This window comes from Lipophrys pholis, assembly GCF_963383615.2.
Source record: "Lipophrys pholis genome assembly, chromosome: 4".
In the NCBI taxonomy this organism is placed as follows: Eukaryota; Metazoa; Chordata; class Actinopteri; order Blenniiformes; family Blenniidae; genus Lipophrys; species Lipophrys pholis.
The window spans coordinates 873,853-892,137 of record NC_137637.1 but is presented as its reverse complement, the minus strand read 5'-3'; the positions used below and the strand labels follow the sequence as shown (position 1 = coordinate 892,137).

The 18,285-nt window shown below is 43.2% G+C and overlaps 1 protein-coding gene across 1 annotated transcript in view; it reads right to left on the bottom strand.

Moving 5' to 3' along the window:
- Window positions 1-1,514: 1,514 nt before the first annotated feature.
- The window catches only part of LOC308108964 (receptor-type tyrosine-protein phosphatase T-like), a gene marked incomplete at its 5' end in the record, with an annotated part of 47,771 nt that continues 31,000 nt past the window's right edge, over window positions 1,515-18,285 (bottom strand). The window contains 4 exons of the mRNA XM_080462295.1: window positions 1,515-2,256; window positions 5,117-5,198; window positions 9,944-10,054; window positions 10,235-10,395. Coding sequence (XP_080318421.1) covers window positions 2,063-2,256; window positions 5,117-5,198; window positions 9,944-10,054; window positions 10,235-10,395 — 548 coding nt within the window. The 3' untranslated portion in view covers window positions 1,515-2,062. The remainder of the gene's footprint in view (window positions 2,257-5,116; window positions 5,199-9,943; window positions 10,055-10,234; window positions 10,396-18,285) is intronic.

Genomic DNA, 18,285 nt, shown 5'->3' with positions numbered 1-18,285 from the left:
AGTATTCCATCCTCAGCATTCACACAGCGTTAATGAGCAGCAGCCAAACACACTCACACTCTCTCTCACACACACTCTCACACACACACACACTCACACACACACACACACACACACACACACACACACACACACACACACACACACACACACACACACACACACACACACACACACACACACACACACACACACACACACACACACACACCCCAGCCTGCCTCCTCTCTTTCTAAAGAGGCGTCCCACTTTACTCCCCAGACACTTGATCTTCGCTTCGTAAACACGACCAAACAAGCCGCCGTACCTTTGACGATGAGGTCGGCGTAGTTGGACACCCCGGAGCCGCCGTCCGATCGGATGACGCAGCGGTAGCGGCTGGTGCTGCGCTGCGACGTGTCGCCGACGCTGACGGTGGCGGAGAAGCGGCGGTGGTTCACCACCCGGGTCACCATCAGGGCCGTGTCCTTACCGTTCCACTGCTGCAGGGACCCAGAACACAGAGCCGTCAGGAGTGTTGTCGTACTGAAGAGACACGTCCTGAGGTTACATTCTGAAGGTGGTCGTCTTCACTCGGTCTTTGTCCTGACCTGGTCTCCGCCACTAGAGAGTCTGGGTCTTGTCTTGGTTCCATAAAGTCTATGTCTTGTTCTGGTCTCGGGATACAGCCAAGACCTTATAAGTTTTCTGGTTTGACTCCGACTACTAAAGAAGACTTCAATGGGGACTTTAACTTTTACTGAACACTTTGGTTTGAAGGATGAAATTTCACACCAAACTTCCCGGAACAGTGTTCCAGTTTCTAAACACCGTCATGAAAAGTTCAATAAAAAGTCCATATGTCCCACAGACGTCTTTTGGCTTCTTAAGCAGCCGATTCTGGTTTGGTTTTCACTGAGAATCTGAATGTAGAGAATCTTTCTCCTGAGCCGCTGCGGTATCGACCCGGTGCTGATACCAGAGAGCAAACAGGAAACAGAAGCAATCTGAACGGAGCAAGTCGCCTATGAAATCTAAAAACTGTACCGCTGCCACTTCCTGCTCTGCATACCATCCTCACATCTCCACATACTTTTCTCTCGCTCCCTCTCACTGTTGTGGTTCGGCTCAGTTTGGAAAAAAGACATAAAGCATTTCCCCGGCAGACTCCAGTCGCCAGGGTCACCGCTCTCCGTCGCTCTCCACCGCTCTCCGTCGCAGATGTCATTACTGCTCACAGCGGCGCTCTGAGAGCCACGCTCACAACATGGAGGGAGACCAACGCACATGAACGTCAAGATGAGAGAACACACACACACACACGCACACGCACACACACACACACACACACACACACACACACACACACACACACACACACACACACACACGCATGCCACTTGAGCAGAGATGGAGTCACTGGTGCGAAGCTGGACAAGAATTTTTAATCAATCCTGAAATAGAGATGTGAGGGCCGGGGATGTTTGCTGCAAACTATTTATTTGTTTATTTATTTTTTATTTATTTATTTATTTATGAATCACACATTGTGATTGCACATCCAACATGCATCCTTAATTGTATATTTAAAGTAATAGACTCTTATTTTCTACTTGTTATAGCTTCAAAAATGGTTCAATAAAAATGTTTCAATAATGATTTATCAATAATAAAACTGCACCTTAAATTAATGACAATAATATGGGAATGATTTTAACATAATTCCACATTCGAACAGTGACAGTCTCAGATTACAGATTACACATCAATTTAAACATTGAAGCATTGTTTTATTTTATACATCAAGAAACTAACTCGTGTTAAAAAACCTTCTAATATTTTTGAATTGTATCTAACCAGAGGCCATGTTTCTCAAAATTTTATATTGAAAAATGCTTTTTTGTTGTATTAAATGTAGAAATTTTCAAGAACGTATTACACTTTGTAATTAAAATAATTATTTTGAGATGCAGTATAAATTCACACGAAGCAGATCCAATAAACTGTAGTGTAATTCTATGGTTGTCTTATAATTGAATTAGTCAAGTATAATATTGATGACAATACACCAGCTTTATCATCTCTAAATCCTTCGGAATTTTAAGTTTGAAGACGTTCCTTGTCGTCCAAACTCGTCACGCGCTGATCTGAAGTCACCAACCTGCAGCCAGAGCTTGTCGTGCTGCGACCACTTCCCTCCGGCCGTGCACTGAAACGTGGCGTTCTGACCCACGTTCACCTCCACGTTCTGCAGACGCAGGAAATGTGGCGCTTTACCTGCAACAGAGGAGAGTGTAAACATTTTGCTTACGTTTGTCTGTGAGACTCAAAGTGACACTTCAGTCTGGACATCCTGAAGAAACGGAGGGAAACCAGGTCGTATGCGGAGTAAAGATTCCAATTAGACTACTGAGGGAAAACTTCTGGGTCCCTTTACATGACAACATTCAAAACGATGCGTCTGGTTATGTAGAAACAGCAGGAATACTGAAAACGATGCTGTTGGCATTTTGGACCACTAGTGGGTGCTGTTTGAGGTGGCCATTGTTGTTATTGTCCATCTACTGAGCATGTGCAGAACAACCCGACAGGACCAGTAGCAATGTCTCTCTCAACTACACGAATAAGAAAGTTTAGTTTTCCCCTCATTTTAACGGAGATGGAGCGTTTTGGAAAAGTTCCACCTTTTCATCGAGTATTTTTCACTTATTGTAAATGTATTTCATGTCTATCTATCTATCTATCTATCTGTCTGTCTGTCTGTCTGTCTGTCTGTCTGTCTGTCTGTCTGTCTGTCTGTCTGTCTATCTATCTATCTATCTATATTGTCCTATACAACGACACAAAATGCTAAGGAGGTTTTGCGTTTTCACTTGAAGTCATTGTCGTGTAAACGGGTATTTGGGTAATTAGTTTTTTTATTTTTTGTTTGTTTTAAACTATGCTTCTTTACAATAAATATGTGAAAAGTTGCATTACATTTGTGAGGAACGTGCATTTGTACAATCAGAAGTAGATTTGTCCCTAAATTTCATTGAAAAAACCTTTGCTGGTAATAATAAAAAGCTCATTCTTTCAATAACTCTCCCAGTGAGCCTCTGATAGAATTGGTTCCATCTCGTTTTTATTCATTAAGTCACTCCAGACTTCTCAACACAAAGCAGAAACTGAATGTGTGTAAATACTACCAACCTGGCACTGATAAATATTGACAATATTACTGCTACAATGTGTATTTCCCCTCCATCTGAGTTTCTTGTGCTTTTCATATATATATATATATATTTATACTTATATATGCATAGTCTAGTCACTTCTGTGCAACGTGAAGCTGCTCTGACCCAACTTCTCCATATGGGATTAATAAAGTCTGATCTAATCTTTATTTATTATTACGTCATTCCAGACTTGTCAACACAGATACAAGAATAATAAATAAAGATATAAATATTTAAATAATCGTTCTTGTCGACTGTATGAGTTGAATTTGCGCCGTCCACTCAGGAAAGATAAAGGAGCAACATGGACTGGAGGTTTTCTGAGGTTTGGAGAAAAATCTCCCATGAAGGAAGAGGAGAACGTGGACCCGGCCGTGGTCCAGAAAGAGAGGTGGACTGGGGACCTTAGTTCTGCAAAGAGAGCTTGAAGGAAGTAATTGTGAGCCATGCTGCGTTTCTATTGGTCTGTTCAAGCCGACGTGACGCAGCCGCTGCGTCGACTCCTCGGATATCAGACACACTGACTCTCGGCCGTCCTGGCGCTGACCACAAAACCCCATCAATTTGATTTTACCAACGAAATGGTGCTTTCTGTCGACCCTTCGGACTCTCCTGTGCTGCTTCACATTCGGGCTGAGCCAGAAGTTAATGTTGTTCGCAGCCGGCCGGAGCGGCTCATCGGCAGACGCAGGGTGACTTTGGTCCGGCATTGAGATCAGCCTGCGACTGGTTAATTTCATTCTGACTGTCTGCAGACAGAGATAAGCCTAACACAGTGTCCATCCATCACTGGACCATGATCATTTGCCCTGACGCTAATGCTCAGGTTGTTGCAAATGACCGAGACTCCGATCTCAAAGATGTTTTCTGATTATGTTGTTTTTTTTAAATTTGGATTCACTTGTTTCTCCTCCGTCTCTTCACCTCGTGTCAGATTTCGGTTGTCTTTTATTTATATTCCTCCACTGTGAAGACGTCCACTCACTTGCCAACGCTGACACACCCACATTTTACCTAATGGGATCAGCGACTGGCACAGATGAGCTGAACGCAGCGAGCCAAGCAATCAGGAGAACAGAAATGCTCGCAGAAAAAGAAAAAGTGAGGCGCTGGACTCTGAGGGGTCGATTTCAAATTGGAATGAATATAAATGATGCAGGCCACACAACTTGGGAGGAGCATGACGCTGTGTACACACTGTAGAGTCCCGGTTATCTATGAGAGGGTGAGGGTTAAACAGGAGTCATGTCGGTGTTTATCCTGTGATGGACTGCTGACCAGTCCAGTGGAACCGACCGAACAGACATTTGTAAACAAAAACAAACAAACAAAAACCCCTAAGAGCTCATTAGTCCAAAACAACAAGCTCTCAGTTTGTTGAGTGAATCAAAATGATTGGATTCTAAATGAAACACAATTTTTTTTAATAAATTGTGAGGTTGCAGGAATCCCGTCCAACAGGAAGTCGGCCGCTGCGTGTTCAGCTTCCTGAAGCAAAGTGTTTCTGTCACATCTGAGTGATGAAGACCCTGAGTTTGGACCTTCTTCCTCGCTCTCTGCAATCTGTCTGCAGCTCTCACAATCTGGGAGTGTGTGTGTGTGTGTGTGTGTGTGTGTGTGTGTGTGTGTGTGTGTGTGTGTGTGTGTGTGTGTGTGTGTGTGTGTGTGTGTGTGTGTGTGTGTGTGTGTGTGTGTATGTGTGTGTGTGTGTGTGTGTGTGTGTGTGTGTGTGTGTGTGTGTGTGTGGGTGTGAGCGAGAGATGGCTATAAAACAGATGATGCTCAGCAGGGCCACAGTCGCGGAGGGTCAAGCATCGCAGCGCTCACACACACACACACACACACACACACACACACACACACACACACACACACACACACACACACACACACACACACACACAATCTCTCTCACTTACGGCAAGGGTGAGCAAGAACTCGTATGTCATCGATGGCGATGAAGCCCGGATGGCCCTGGACAGAAACCGCCTCGAATATCACCTGGGAGGAGAGGAAGAAAAAAGGAAGGAAGATAGAAAGAAAGGAGAGAGGGAAGCAGGAAGGAATGATGGAAAGGAGAGAGGGCAAGGAGGGACGGAGGGAGGAAGGAAGGAAGGAAGGGGGAGAGGAAGGAAGGAAAGAATGTAGGAAGGGAGGAATGAGGAGGAAGGAAGGAAGGAAGGAAGGAAGGAAGGAAGGAAGGAAGGAAGGAAGGAAGGAAGGAAGGAAGGAAGGAAGGAAGGAAGGAAGGAAGGAAGGAAGGAAGGAAGAAAATGAGGGAGGGGGAGGGCAAGGAGGGAGGAAGGAAGGAAGGGGGAGAGGAAGGAAGGAAAGAATGTAGGAAGGCAGGAATGAGGAGGGAGGGGGGAAAGGAAGGAAGGAAGGAAGGAAGGAAGGAAGGAAGGAAGGAAGGAAGGAAGGAAGGAAGGAAGGAAGGAAGGAAGGAAGGAAGGAAGGAAGGCAAGGAGGAAGGAAGGAAGGAAGGAAGGAAGAAAAGCAAAAAAGCAAGAGAGAAAGAAAGAGAGAGAGAGAGAAAGAAGTGTGTTCATTTCCAGAGAGCGACACAGTGAAACTCACCAACAAAGTTTCTTCCTCAAGCTGCAGCATCTTGACGTCCTGTGAAGCTCAGATGGAACCCCAGGGGAATTTTCCATTTAAAGTCAGCAACTATTCCTCTTTTCACTTCATCCCTTCTGTCCCATCCTTATGCCAACCACATATGCTGCCTCCTCCTCTCTTATGCTTCCTTCCATCCTCCTCTCCATGTCTCCTTCTTCCTTCCATCTCCGTCAGCCGTCGTGTTTCTATTCCTGTAATTGTAGTTTTGTGTCGTCCCCGATTCTCTCATGTTTTTCTTTTTCTATCACACACTGAGGGTGACAGCAGCTGGGGGGGGGGGGGGGGGGGGGCACTCCTGACCCAAACATATAGACATACACTCATACAAAACCACACACACACACACACACACACACACACCCCGGTGCTGTACTTGTCAGGATCCTCCACAGTATAAACTGTGACTCAGCCTGAATACTAAAGACTTCTGGGAAGATTTTACTCTCCCTTCTTCAGTCAGAAAATAAATCCCTCCCTCTCTGGCATGAATGTCAAGTTTCTACAAGTCAAAGACGCTGCGCAGGCTTTCATTTTATGTTTTCATGGTGGATTGACTTCTCTTATATGGAGCATTTTTACCACTTCACCACTTTATAGTCAGATATTCGTCCAAACAGCAGCAGAGGGAGAGTCAGAACCAAATTCTTAATATAAGTCATCTAATGTATATTAACTGGAGGTAGAGGGGTGGATAACAGTTGGATTTGTTTATGTGGTTGATTGGTTGGTTAGTTGGTTGGTTGGTTGATTATTTATTGGTCCATTACGGAGTTGGTTGGTTGTTGGAGTGATTGGTGGGTGATTGCATTGGTTGGTGGGGGTGGGGGTTGGTGGTTGTTGATTAGTTGGTTGGTTGAGTTTATTAATAGATTCGATTTCTTTTGTTTGGCTGCTTGGTTTGTTGGATGGTATGATGAACTATTTGTGAGTTGATGAATTGGGTTGGTTGGTTGGTTGGTTGGTTGGTTGGTTGGTTGGTTGGTTGGTTGGTTGGTTGGTTGGTTCAAACAATAGACCAATCAGTGGATTTAAAAAAATAAATAAATTACCTTCACCAATGAAAGTTGGGCAAAGAAGTTTAAGTTTTCATCTGTATGTATTTATTTATTTATTCATTTATTTATTTATTGGTGTGTATGTATGTAGTTTACCAACTTTTCACAAAAACTACTCGTGCAAATTACATGAAGTCTTCAGGGATGATTTGCCATCATCCAAGGACCAATCCATTAGATTTGGAGATGTTAACGGCTAAACATTTCAGATTAAATCCCCAAAAAACTGTGAAAAAAAGTTCTGATACAAAGTGGATGAGAAAGGCACCTCATGTCGATCAAAGGAGATCAGCGTCTGTTGCCATGGAGACGCTCCCTGCTCAGTGTTTCTCAGTGATGTAGCTACCTGGTTAGCATCGATATGAGCTAACGGCTAACATGCTAGCGATGCTAACAGATGTGGCGTTGACAAAGGTTGTGCTCTACCGTGTGTAGCTCTAGTTTTATAAATGTAATTGACTTACAACGGCGTTAGCATAGAGCATTACCAACAGCTCATCTTTCTATTCTTCTATCTTTCAATCAAATCAAAACCATCTATTTGTTTTAAGGAAACTCATCCATCTAATAACTTCATCTCTTTTCTCTATTGGCTCTGATGCTGATTTGTCCAAAAAGTGAGTCACTGTAGTTTCCAAAGCAGCTCATCATTGTAAATTTGCCATCTTTGCTTTTTCTCTTTAGGCCTCCTTGTTATCATCACATCATCTTTTCAATCTCCTTGTCTTTGTCTTGAATAAAGTGAAGCATCATAATGAAGACGGTGAAGATAATCATCTTTAAACTTTCTGTGTGATAGCTTGAGGTGCTTTTTGCACTATTTTTTCACTCATAATTACAATTCGTTGTAATTTTTTGAAGAAATACATTCAAGCAGTTCAAAGGAGACTTTGAATCCCTGAATGCCGCCTTACAGCAGAAAGAAAGTGTCACGTCTCCATGGGAGGCGACTCCTCATTAGGGAGGGAAACACACACTTTGGTTACCAGTGTGTCTGGACTCAGTGTCAATCAGTAACAACTAATGTTTCCAGGTACATCATTAAAGAAATCCATATGTTCACTTACAGCTAGAAGATCAGAAAATAGAAGATTAGCAGAGACACATGGGAAAAAGTCACATCGTGTTGGATGAGGCTGGAAAATCAGAACAATATCTCCGGTCCTAAAGGGTCGAGGCATGAAACTCAAAGGAACTTTAGTTCTGCTTAAACAAACTCTAAAAAAACTAAGAAGGTAAATTCATTTTCAGCTGCTTCAACATATTATTGCATTGAGATTAATACATTTCAAATCAAACTTTCTCATCAGCACTGCAGTAGAAACATCTCTGCTGAGGCTTTGTTTTTATTTTTAAATGAAATTTCCCCATTTGTGGTTCATTATTTGATCGTTAATCGATTGAGTGGCTTGGTTAGTTAGTTGGTTGATAGATTAATTAACTGATTGGGTCAGTCTGTCGGTGGATTGGTCTTCTTTACAAGTCAGAATTTACATTTGGCATCTTACCCATAGATGCTACTTTATTTTTCTCACAGATTAAGGAGAAAATTGCCACGAACCCGATTGAAAAGTACTCAACTTGGATGTGTATAATCTGTCCTCTAAACTTAGTAAAATAACTGGTATGAGTAGAATAAAGATTTAAAACTTAGAAATCGTGTTACAATTAACCTCTATAGTCTTATTGGGGCAGGGACGTTTCCATCCGAGATTTTAATTGATTTTCACTGGTAATAAAAGATGCAGCTCCCAGTAAAATACTAAAATATCACATGAAATATCAGCTAGTGACACAGTCTTTGTTCTTCCACTTAAAAGTAAAATGTCTATTGTTTTGTCTATTGTTTTACCATAAACAAGAGATATCTATAGTAGTTAAGATAAAACCTATTGCACTTACATATTTAATGAATATTAACTAACATTTAATTACTGTTGCTAACTACTTATTAGTTATTTTTGATTGAAAAGCAGAATCCAGTAAAACTGCATAATAAATAAGATTTCAATTCTGTATAAAAGCAGCATTTCAGCAAGGTACTGCAGGTCGAAAGTCCATTAACATTAACTAGTGACACATTCATACAGGACAAAGTGACCATTAACACCATGGGTGACGTTTACAGTTTGATTCCCTGCTGCTGCACGTCGGTCTGTCGTGAGAGCAGCTGAAAGGCAGCAGTTTAAGACGGACAGCCACTGATGAAAGAATGCGAACAGCTCTTTTATTTTTTTAATACTAAAACAAAGACAGGCACACACACACACACACACACACACACACACCTTTGTGGAAACATGGAGGAAGTCACGGAACAGCAGGACAGATGAAATATCAAATATTGACCCAGACTGACGTTCTGAGAGGAGGGAGTGTGTTTATAGGTCTCAGGCAAATTAAAGGACTGATTTCATTCTGCCATGTGACCAGACAGTCAAAGGCACCTCTATGTGGAATAAATCCTTCCTTTATATTGTTCTGCAGTGTTTAAGCTGAGCCTTTATTTTTTCAGATTGTCTACCTTGTTCTGACTCGGAGGTACAGTGGAAAGCAGGGGTGTCATTAGAATTGGCCTTTTGATGAGATTGTAGCCATTTTCCAAAGTAATTGTTTATTTTTGGTGAAAATATAGACGTTTCCATCACGTATACTCTGCACCACAACAAAGAAAAACATTTAAAGGCTATTATTGCACTCTTTTCCCCACTCAAGATGAAACTGGGCTGCATGTGGCCCCTGAACTAAAATGAGGCCACCTTGACCCAGGTATCTGAAAAACTGTGATATTTCTCTGTGTTTGAGCATTTACACACGAGTCCACAACTTCTGTGTCTCCGTAGGCAGATATTTACGTGTTTTTTTTCAAGGATTCTGATTGGCTATTATGGCGTCATGCTTTTCGTCACACTGCCCCCTACAGGCCTGGCTGCTCATAGCAGCTCTGAACCAGGTGTCAATGAAGATTTTTGTAAACGTAGAGGGGGAAATATCAGTTTTTGTAAAAACCCTGTTACATGTAACCGTGGCATGATGTTTGACACTCCTGCATTAAGCGTGAATTTGCTGTACCTGATAGGAGTTGGGCCAGAACGTGGAAATGGCAAGTTCAGCTTTCACCCATCCTTCAGTGACGGTGTCCGAGGCGTTCCACACCGGGTTACCCTGAGCGCCGCCGTTCACCTGCAGACAGGAAGTCGTGGAGTTTAACGAAGAGGCGTCTCACGAACGGACAAAAGAACAAACGAGGCCTGCAGAGTTCAGAAACTGGAGACTGTCACAATGATTCATTGGGTTGCTTCCAGGCCGTCCTACTCCGTCCTACTCCGTCCTACTCCGTCCTACTCCGTCCTAACAACCCACCTTGATGTAGACGTTGAGCGTGCCCGGGCTGGCTCCGTCCCGGCTGGACAGAGAGTACAGGAAGTCGATGCAGTGGGTGTCGTTTTCCTTCAGGGTGGGCATGTACAGGTGAGCCTTCTGGCCCGACGCCCGGCCCGACGCGTTCACCACCATGAAGGAACCTACAGGACCAGAAACATCAAACTTTACTCATTGTTTGAATTCCACATGATAACTGTACACCTCCTCATTTTTTTACTGCATAAGACCTGTGAACCAAAACCAACCTGCAAGAGGCTCCAATCCGTCCAAACCACCAAGCAAAAGGTACAAATTTCAAAGAAACAGATTTTTTTATTTTATTTTTTCCCAAAAAAGACCGGAGCTGCGGTATCAGCTACCTGGTTGCTATCAACACCCATAATGCAGCAGCTGCTTATAGGAGTGGATTCCTATTTCTGATAACGGTCTGTCATATTGACGTGAAAATTCCTCCGAGGTCATGAGAATCACATGAATCTCAGATGTTGACTATGTCATGGTGGTATGGAGTTGTGGTGGCCTCCCAGCCCGACGATCCACAGTATGAGACCAGCTTCTGGACCTTTCTGTGCAGTTTGCATGTTCTCACTGCGCATGCATGAGCTCTGCTTTCCTTGCAGAGTCTTACAGACATGTGTTCTAGGTCAGTTGGTAACTTTTACATAAACAGTGACTCACGAGATATTTGAGATGACTGGTGAATAAAATCATTGCAGCTTCACCAATAGCGACTGAAACGACCCGAACAAACAGACCATGTCTGAAATATTTCCACACGGAAATGTTTCACCTTCAGTTCTCTCTGCGACAGATCTGCCGTAGGAGGACTTTGTTCGCCAAACTATTGCCTTAAAGCCGTTAAAGCAGTTTGCAGTGCCGGCGTTGATGCAGCATTTTGCCAGACGCTTGATGTTGTTAAAAGGAAAACCTCATCAAGCTCTCGACTGTATATCTGTATCTTAATGCAGCCGAACCCCGGGAGGTGGTGAACCAAGACATAAAACACATTTTCTCTGTCGACTCGCAGCTTAAGTGTGTTTTAGTCTGTGCTTTATGGCATAAGATGGAGCGTTTATGTGCTGGCCGGCTGCATTTGGCCGCCTGCCATCAGCTGCACCGGGAGTCGGGACACGATTTGGCAAGAGACGGGAGAGAGAAAGGAACTGAATCATACAGGTGTGTGACTGTACGGTCTGAGAACTGATACAGATAAAACTGTGTGTGTGTGTGTGTGTGTGTGTGTGTGTGTGTGTGTGTGTGTGTGTGTGTGTGTGTGTGTGTGTGTGTGTGTGTGTGTGTGTGTGTGTGTGTGTGTGTGTGTGTGTGTGTGTGTGTGTGTGTGTGTACGACGCTGACACCGTTCTGTTCATTTAGGTTCCATTTGTGTCTCATCTTTGACAATCACTTGCCACAGATTGTTGTATAAGTGAACAATTAGTCCCAAAAAGCTTGTTTAAAACGTTTAACACTTCCACAAGTGTTTAATATTTTACTGTTTAATTCGAAATCCACCGCATCTTCCAAAAACACAAAGTGACTTCAGAATGTGAAGTCAGGAAGACACACAGCGTCGTCTTCACACCGACACACACACAGGTTTATATACAGCACACACACAACTCTCTGCCCAGTTCTCCACATTCCCGCAGCGTAGAGGTTTCTTTATCGTCGCTTTTTCATGTTTTGTTTTTGGTTTTTTCTTCTTCAGTTGACTTGAGTCAACTTGACATTTAGATGACAAGTGTGATGTTTGTTACCCGGCGACTTCCCTCGCTTTGTCAGCTGCCTCTACGGAGGAAGGTAAAGGTGTTATAATGTATGCATCAACATGAAAAAAACATGTGCACACACACACACACACACACATGGTACAATCCCATGTAAAACACACACACACAAACTCCCACCCACTCACAGATGTGTGCACCACACCACTTACGAACTACTTTTACAGTCTTCGTACCAAAAACATGATATCCTGATTGCGCAAACACAAACACACACGCACGTACGCACGCACACGCACACACACACGAAGTGATCACAGCATCATGAAGACCTATTTTTACCCACTGCAGCACTATTGACATGAATAAACACGCTTTCGTTCAATCACACATCGTCTCACAAACCGATGCACAGTTACAAATGCACACAGCCAACATTTCACACATTGTTCCCCAGCTGTGAGGTCAGAGAGGAGCAATCTGTTAACGTGAGAAAATCCGATGAATCGCTCTACCGTGTCAACACATTTGTGTGCACACACACACACACGCACACACACACACACACACACACACACACACACACACACACGCTCACAGACGCACATCAAAATAAGTGGGTCACTGCAGCGCAGCAAACACTGAGTGCCACACGAGACCAGCTGTTTTCTTAAATACTGCCGAGAGTTGGAGCGCTCGCTTTCATTCTTCTAGAGCTGTTGACATCAAAGGGCAGCCCAAGTCTCAGCTGTGTCTTTCAGTTGCTGAAGTGCCTTTGAGCAAAGCGTTTAACCCCTATTGATGTGACGGAGTCAGACTGTATGCCGAGTACAGTGCAGACACACCACATCTCCGACGCTGACAGCGGCGGGATCTCACACCTACAGACGTGCTACCCGATGAGCAGCGTGTTGAAATACTATTTTCATACGTTGAGAGAAGAACAACAGAGGAACAAGCCATCAAACGAAAACAATGTAGAGAGGAACGTTTATTCTAATTCACTCTGTTTCTGTGATTATAATTGTGAAAAATCAGCTTCAGGACAAATATACACAACGCATACACACACACACATTCACCATAGTGTACATGAAGAAACACATGTATGCACACAGATTCAGAAACACACACACACACAAACACACACTAATACATTACTAACAATCATTATTATATGCACACACCCAGAGACATGCACACACTTCTGCATACAAACGTATCCAGACACACAAGTGTTGTACACAAATTCATAAAGCCACACACAAACACACCTGCACAATTAAACACGTACATGAATACATACATGCGGATATTCAGATGTGTAGGGGTTTGTGTGTGTCTGCACATATATGTGTGAGTGTGCACACATGCTCATACACAGAAATACACATACATACATCACAATCATGCATATACATGCACAGGACACACACATGCACACAAAGACATGCTGAAGGTACATATAGACACAGACGTGCAAAAGTTAATGAAGAGTATTGTTAAGAATCTCTTTTTAATTTTAGATGTTTCAGCAGCAGCAAAGGTCACATCTCCAGTTTTCTTCATTTATGAACGTTAACAACCAAACAAAATGTGGAGTTAAAGTGTCATACATGTGCTGAAACGAGAAGCGTACGACAGAAAGAAGATGATATACGGTGCAGGAAAGGACCGTTTAGTGAGACCGTCAGTTACAGAGCTGGCTGTGTGTGTGTGTGTGTGTGTGTGTGTGTGTGTGTGTGTGTGTGTGTGTGTGTGTGTGTGTGTGTGTGTGTGTGTGTGTGTGTGTGTGTGTGTGTGTGTGTGTGGATCAATACTCGCACAAGGGTCACGCAACTCAGTACTAATACCAGTTAACACACACACACACACACCCCCCCCACACACACACGCACACACACTTTTTTTAACTACATTTTCTTATTTGAAATGTTGACCGACAGATGGATGATTGAGTGAAGGATGGCTGGATGAACACATGAATGGAGGATTTGTGGCCTGATGGATCAATAAACAGACTCACTGAGGGGGAAGTGGAGGGCTTGAAAAATAAACCCACGAGAAGTTTGATCCATCCGTCTCCTGAAAGCTGATTCTCCTGCCTCTGAGAGGAACAACGTCTCTTTGTGGTTTAACTCAGGAAAAGCAGGAGAAACCGAAGGTCCTCTCATTGTCCCCAATTGATTAGTCAATATAATGAACAAATGTGTGAGCAGTGAGATGCTCAATGTGGCACTTGAAACACATAAAGGGCTCCGCCACGGTACTTAAATGAACAATTCATGGAACGCAGGTGAAGAATGACTCATTCCTGATAGACAGTAAATTATAAACAACAGTTTAAAAGCAATAAATAACAAAGATAGAGGTTCTGGCCAGCAGTTTGTTCACAGACTGCAAAATGAAGGAAACAAACACCCTACCAACCGCTCAGCATGGTGGAGGAACCATCATGCTGCAGGGCTGCTTTGCTGCTTCTGGTACTGGAGGACTTGAACGTATCACAAGGGTCATGAAGTCAGAGAATTATCAAGATTTTAGGGTGAAATGTCCGACCGAGTGTCAGAGAAGATCAGAAGACCCGGAACACACGTCCAAGAACTCGCAGGAATGTTTGAAAAAGAAAACGTGGATTGTTTTAAATTGGCCAGAAATGAGTTCTGATCTCATTGAAGCCAGATATTAAAGAGGGGAGCTGTTATTGCTGCACATGGTGGTTTTCTTTTCCTGTTTCTTCTTTGAAATTACAATATATAAAAATACTTAAAAAAAGTTATTAGTTGAATTATTTTGCACCTCCAATTAAAAGATCCAGTCTGGGTGCCAGTCGTAGTGATGAGGACTGTACACACACTCTGCCTATCATCTCTATTAAACTAAAACCTGCAGCCTGCTGCTACGACCGGAGTGTGAATCAAGCTGGTAGAGCAGTTGTGTCTCAATCAGAAGGTTGCAGGTTCAATTCCCCATGTCTCTCTATCCGCATGTTGAAGTGTCCTTAAGCAAGACACTGAATCCCAAAGAAGAAGAGCACTATTTAAAAGTGGAATCCACTGACTATGTTTCTTCTGCCCGCAAATATGAACTCATCCGAATCACGAAGGAGTCGCTGGATGACAGACGGGAAGAAATGAAACGGACGTTCTGCTCCACCGATTTAATATCAGGGATTCAGAGTAATCTCGATAGGTTTTGAAATGTAAACATGGACATTCACCTAAAGGCAGACCTACCAGAGAAGGTGCCCCTTGTGGTGAGGAGGATAACTGCGGATCAAGAATCCTTAACTGTGATTGGTCCAGAGATAACCTGAAGTGGGTCAAGGGTCACAGGAAGTGCTGTGAAGAAGGACCGCCTCTCCTGGGTAATATTCCAGCGACTGTGTTTGAATGGACCTCCTCTCGATCATCATAAGTGTGGAGGGAGCCCATGTCTTGGTTCATTAATCCTTGTGTGAACTATGACCAGCTCAGCTCAGAAGAGATGAAAACTCCCGACAATTAACAAACATTAGGCGCAACTTTGTTTGTATTACAGTAAACAAGCAGCCTTCCCATGTTAATAAGATTTTTGAGTTTATGATGTGTATTATTCTTGTTTGGAGCCGTTTACTTTGATATCTCATGTCGTATCAGGACTCCATTTCTCTTGACCCTCCTCTGCTTCTTAACCTTAAACTAATAAGGTAAGTGGTAAATCATTCCTCCAGCTCTCATTATTTGGTAAACAGGCTAAAACACGAGCAACTCATTCATCTGCCGGAGAACATGATCCTACGTTACCCTGCTTTTGTCTGTCATCCCTCCCACTTTCAATCTCTGTGTCTCATTTTTGAAATCCATTTATAATCAGACCTCTTTTCTCTCCACTCTCCAATCCTCTTTTACTCCCTCTCTTTCTCTCTCTATCATTGGCGGCCTGTAAACACAGGCATCTCACCATTAGAGTGAAATTTACTTTCAATGGGAGCGAAAAAGAAAAAAAAGCTTTTAAAGCATGAAAATCGAATTCATTTGCTCCTATTACAGTAAGTGGAGCAGGTGCCGCGTCTGGATCCCTCTGTCTATTTGTGCATTTGTTTGGCGTCTGGGGAATTTTGTCACTCTTCACAATGCTCGCAAATAATAAAGGCTCCTGTAATGCTTTTACATTAGTTTATATTGTGGGCGGCTGGCAGTAGCCGTTCGTCTCAAATGTTGACAGTTTGCCAATACCTGGTGGAAAATAAAACAAAAAGAAACGACAAGACGACAAAGACATGCTGCCAAGTCTCAGCAAACAGTGACGCGAAGAGGGAAGATCAAAAACAAAGTGGCAGGAATGTTTTATTGTTCGCTTTTTGGAAAACAATGCAAAGAAAAGGATATTATTTCAAGTTGACGTGATAATTCAAGGGGTTCAACTGATTTTCCTCTTCCTTTAAAGTTAACTTTAAAAGTGGAAGATGCACTATTGATACGAGAATATTTAAAGAGCTCTTTTACCAGCGATTGCTTCCACCATCACGAATCAACGTGAACCTGGCGACACGGCGACACTCCAGACTGGCAGGAGGCAGATTGACAGTCGGAGCGTCACAATAGAGGCTTTACCAAACTGTTCCTCCCTTCATGTCAGTGTGGCGGCGTTAGTAAGAGAGAAAACATCATCAACTCCAGGAAATGTGGTTGTTTTTACCCCAATAAATAAAATAACACATCATTTTATCACACAGGTTGAAGTGACCCAATAAAATTAAGTCAGGATTTCATTGTTGTTGTCGTCCATCGTTGGATTTGCAGAAGAACGTTTTCTTTTTCAGTGGCTTGTCATGTCAACGGACAACTTCGGTTTGCGTCGTGTAAACGGGGCCTTCAGCAGTTTGCCACAGAAAAGTAACTTAGTTATGATTACTGATTACTTGCTTTTAAAAGTAAATACGTTAGATTACAAGTTACTTTTTTAGTTACTGCTGCCGACAACACCCCACCAACCGTCTCAACACAAAAATGACAACCGGTTTAGCCAGAAAAAAGGGGGCGGGGCTTCCTGCCAAAATATCTTTTCACCAAAAAAAAACAAAGTAACGCCTCTGCAGTCGTGTTTTTGTTGAAATGTTGAGTTTCAATGATGTTTTGTTGGTTTTTGTGTTACTTGAACGCATCGTTAGAGCGAGTTGGCCTGTGATTGAGGGGGGGCGGGTCTGGTGTGTGTGTGTGTGTGTGTGTGTGTGTGTGTGTGTGTGTGTGTGTGTGTGTGTGTGTGTGTGTGTGTGTGTGTGTGTGTGTGTGTGTGTGTGTGTGTGTGTGAGTGTCCGGTTGGAACAGAATGGACAAGCGACTCGGTTCTGTTCAGTAATAAAAGAGAAACGAGTCCTGCTGGACGATACAATAGTAACTAAAGCACAGTGACTTGGATAAGTAACTTTAATCTGATTACTGGTTTGGAAATGGTAACATGTTAGATTACTGGTGACTGAAAAAAAAGAGGTCACGTGAGATCGCTGGCCATAAGTCATACTACAAAATAGTGCCTTGCTCAGAAAAACTCATTTAATTTGGAGGATATTCTTTCTGTAAATTTTGCATATTAGTGATTTCCGTTGCTATCCGTTCATCCACCTGCCCTCCTCGTCCACACGGGGTTGTGTCAGCAGCTCGCTCATCCCCGTAACCCTTTGTTTCCTCCGAGCTATAATGCAAATAATGCTCATATTTATTCCCACAACCTTTGATGTTTACGTGTCTGGACACGAGTGAGCAAACGTTGTTGTGTTTGGTGTTGAAGTCAGTCGACACACCTGCAGCAAAGTTACTTCAAAGTGCTTCTCTGCTGTGTGTGTGTGTGTGTGTGTGTGTGTGTGTGTGTGTGTGTGTGTGTGTGTGTGTGTGTGTGTGTGTGTGTGTGTGTGTGTGTGTGTGTGTGTGTGTGTGTGTGTGTGTGAGCCCCCTCCCTTGCCTCTCTGCCAGTTCCTCTGTCTGACGCCGTGAGTCTTCTTTCTCTCTTTCCAGTTGCGTGAAACAGAGTTTTCTTTGGGTACGCTGCTCACATACGTAGGAACCAACACACGCCGCCGCTCAAAGACACGAGTGAAAACTGCTCACTTGTTCCTGTGAAGAGTGAAGGGCTGCACAGGACGTGTTCCGGAAACACGAAGCTGAAAGTGCGTGTGGATTAAAGACAACACTGACAATAATAAGACTGCACCGCAATGCATCTGAGATGAGTAATCTTGGGTATACAACCGAGTTTTTCAAAGTAGGTTGGCCTCGCATAGGGGGCGATAGAGAGTCAACAACACAGCAGAAAGAAAAGAAGAAG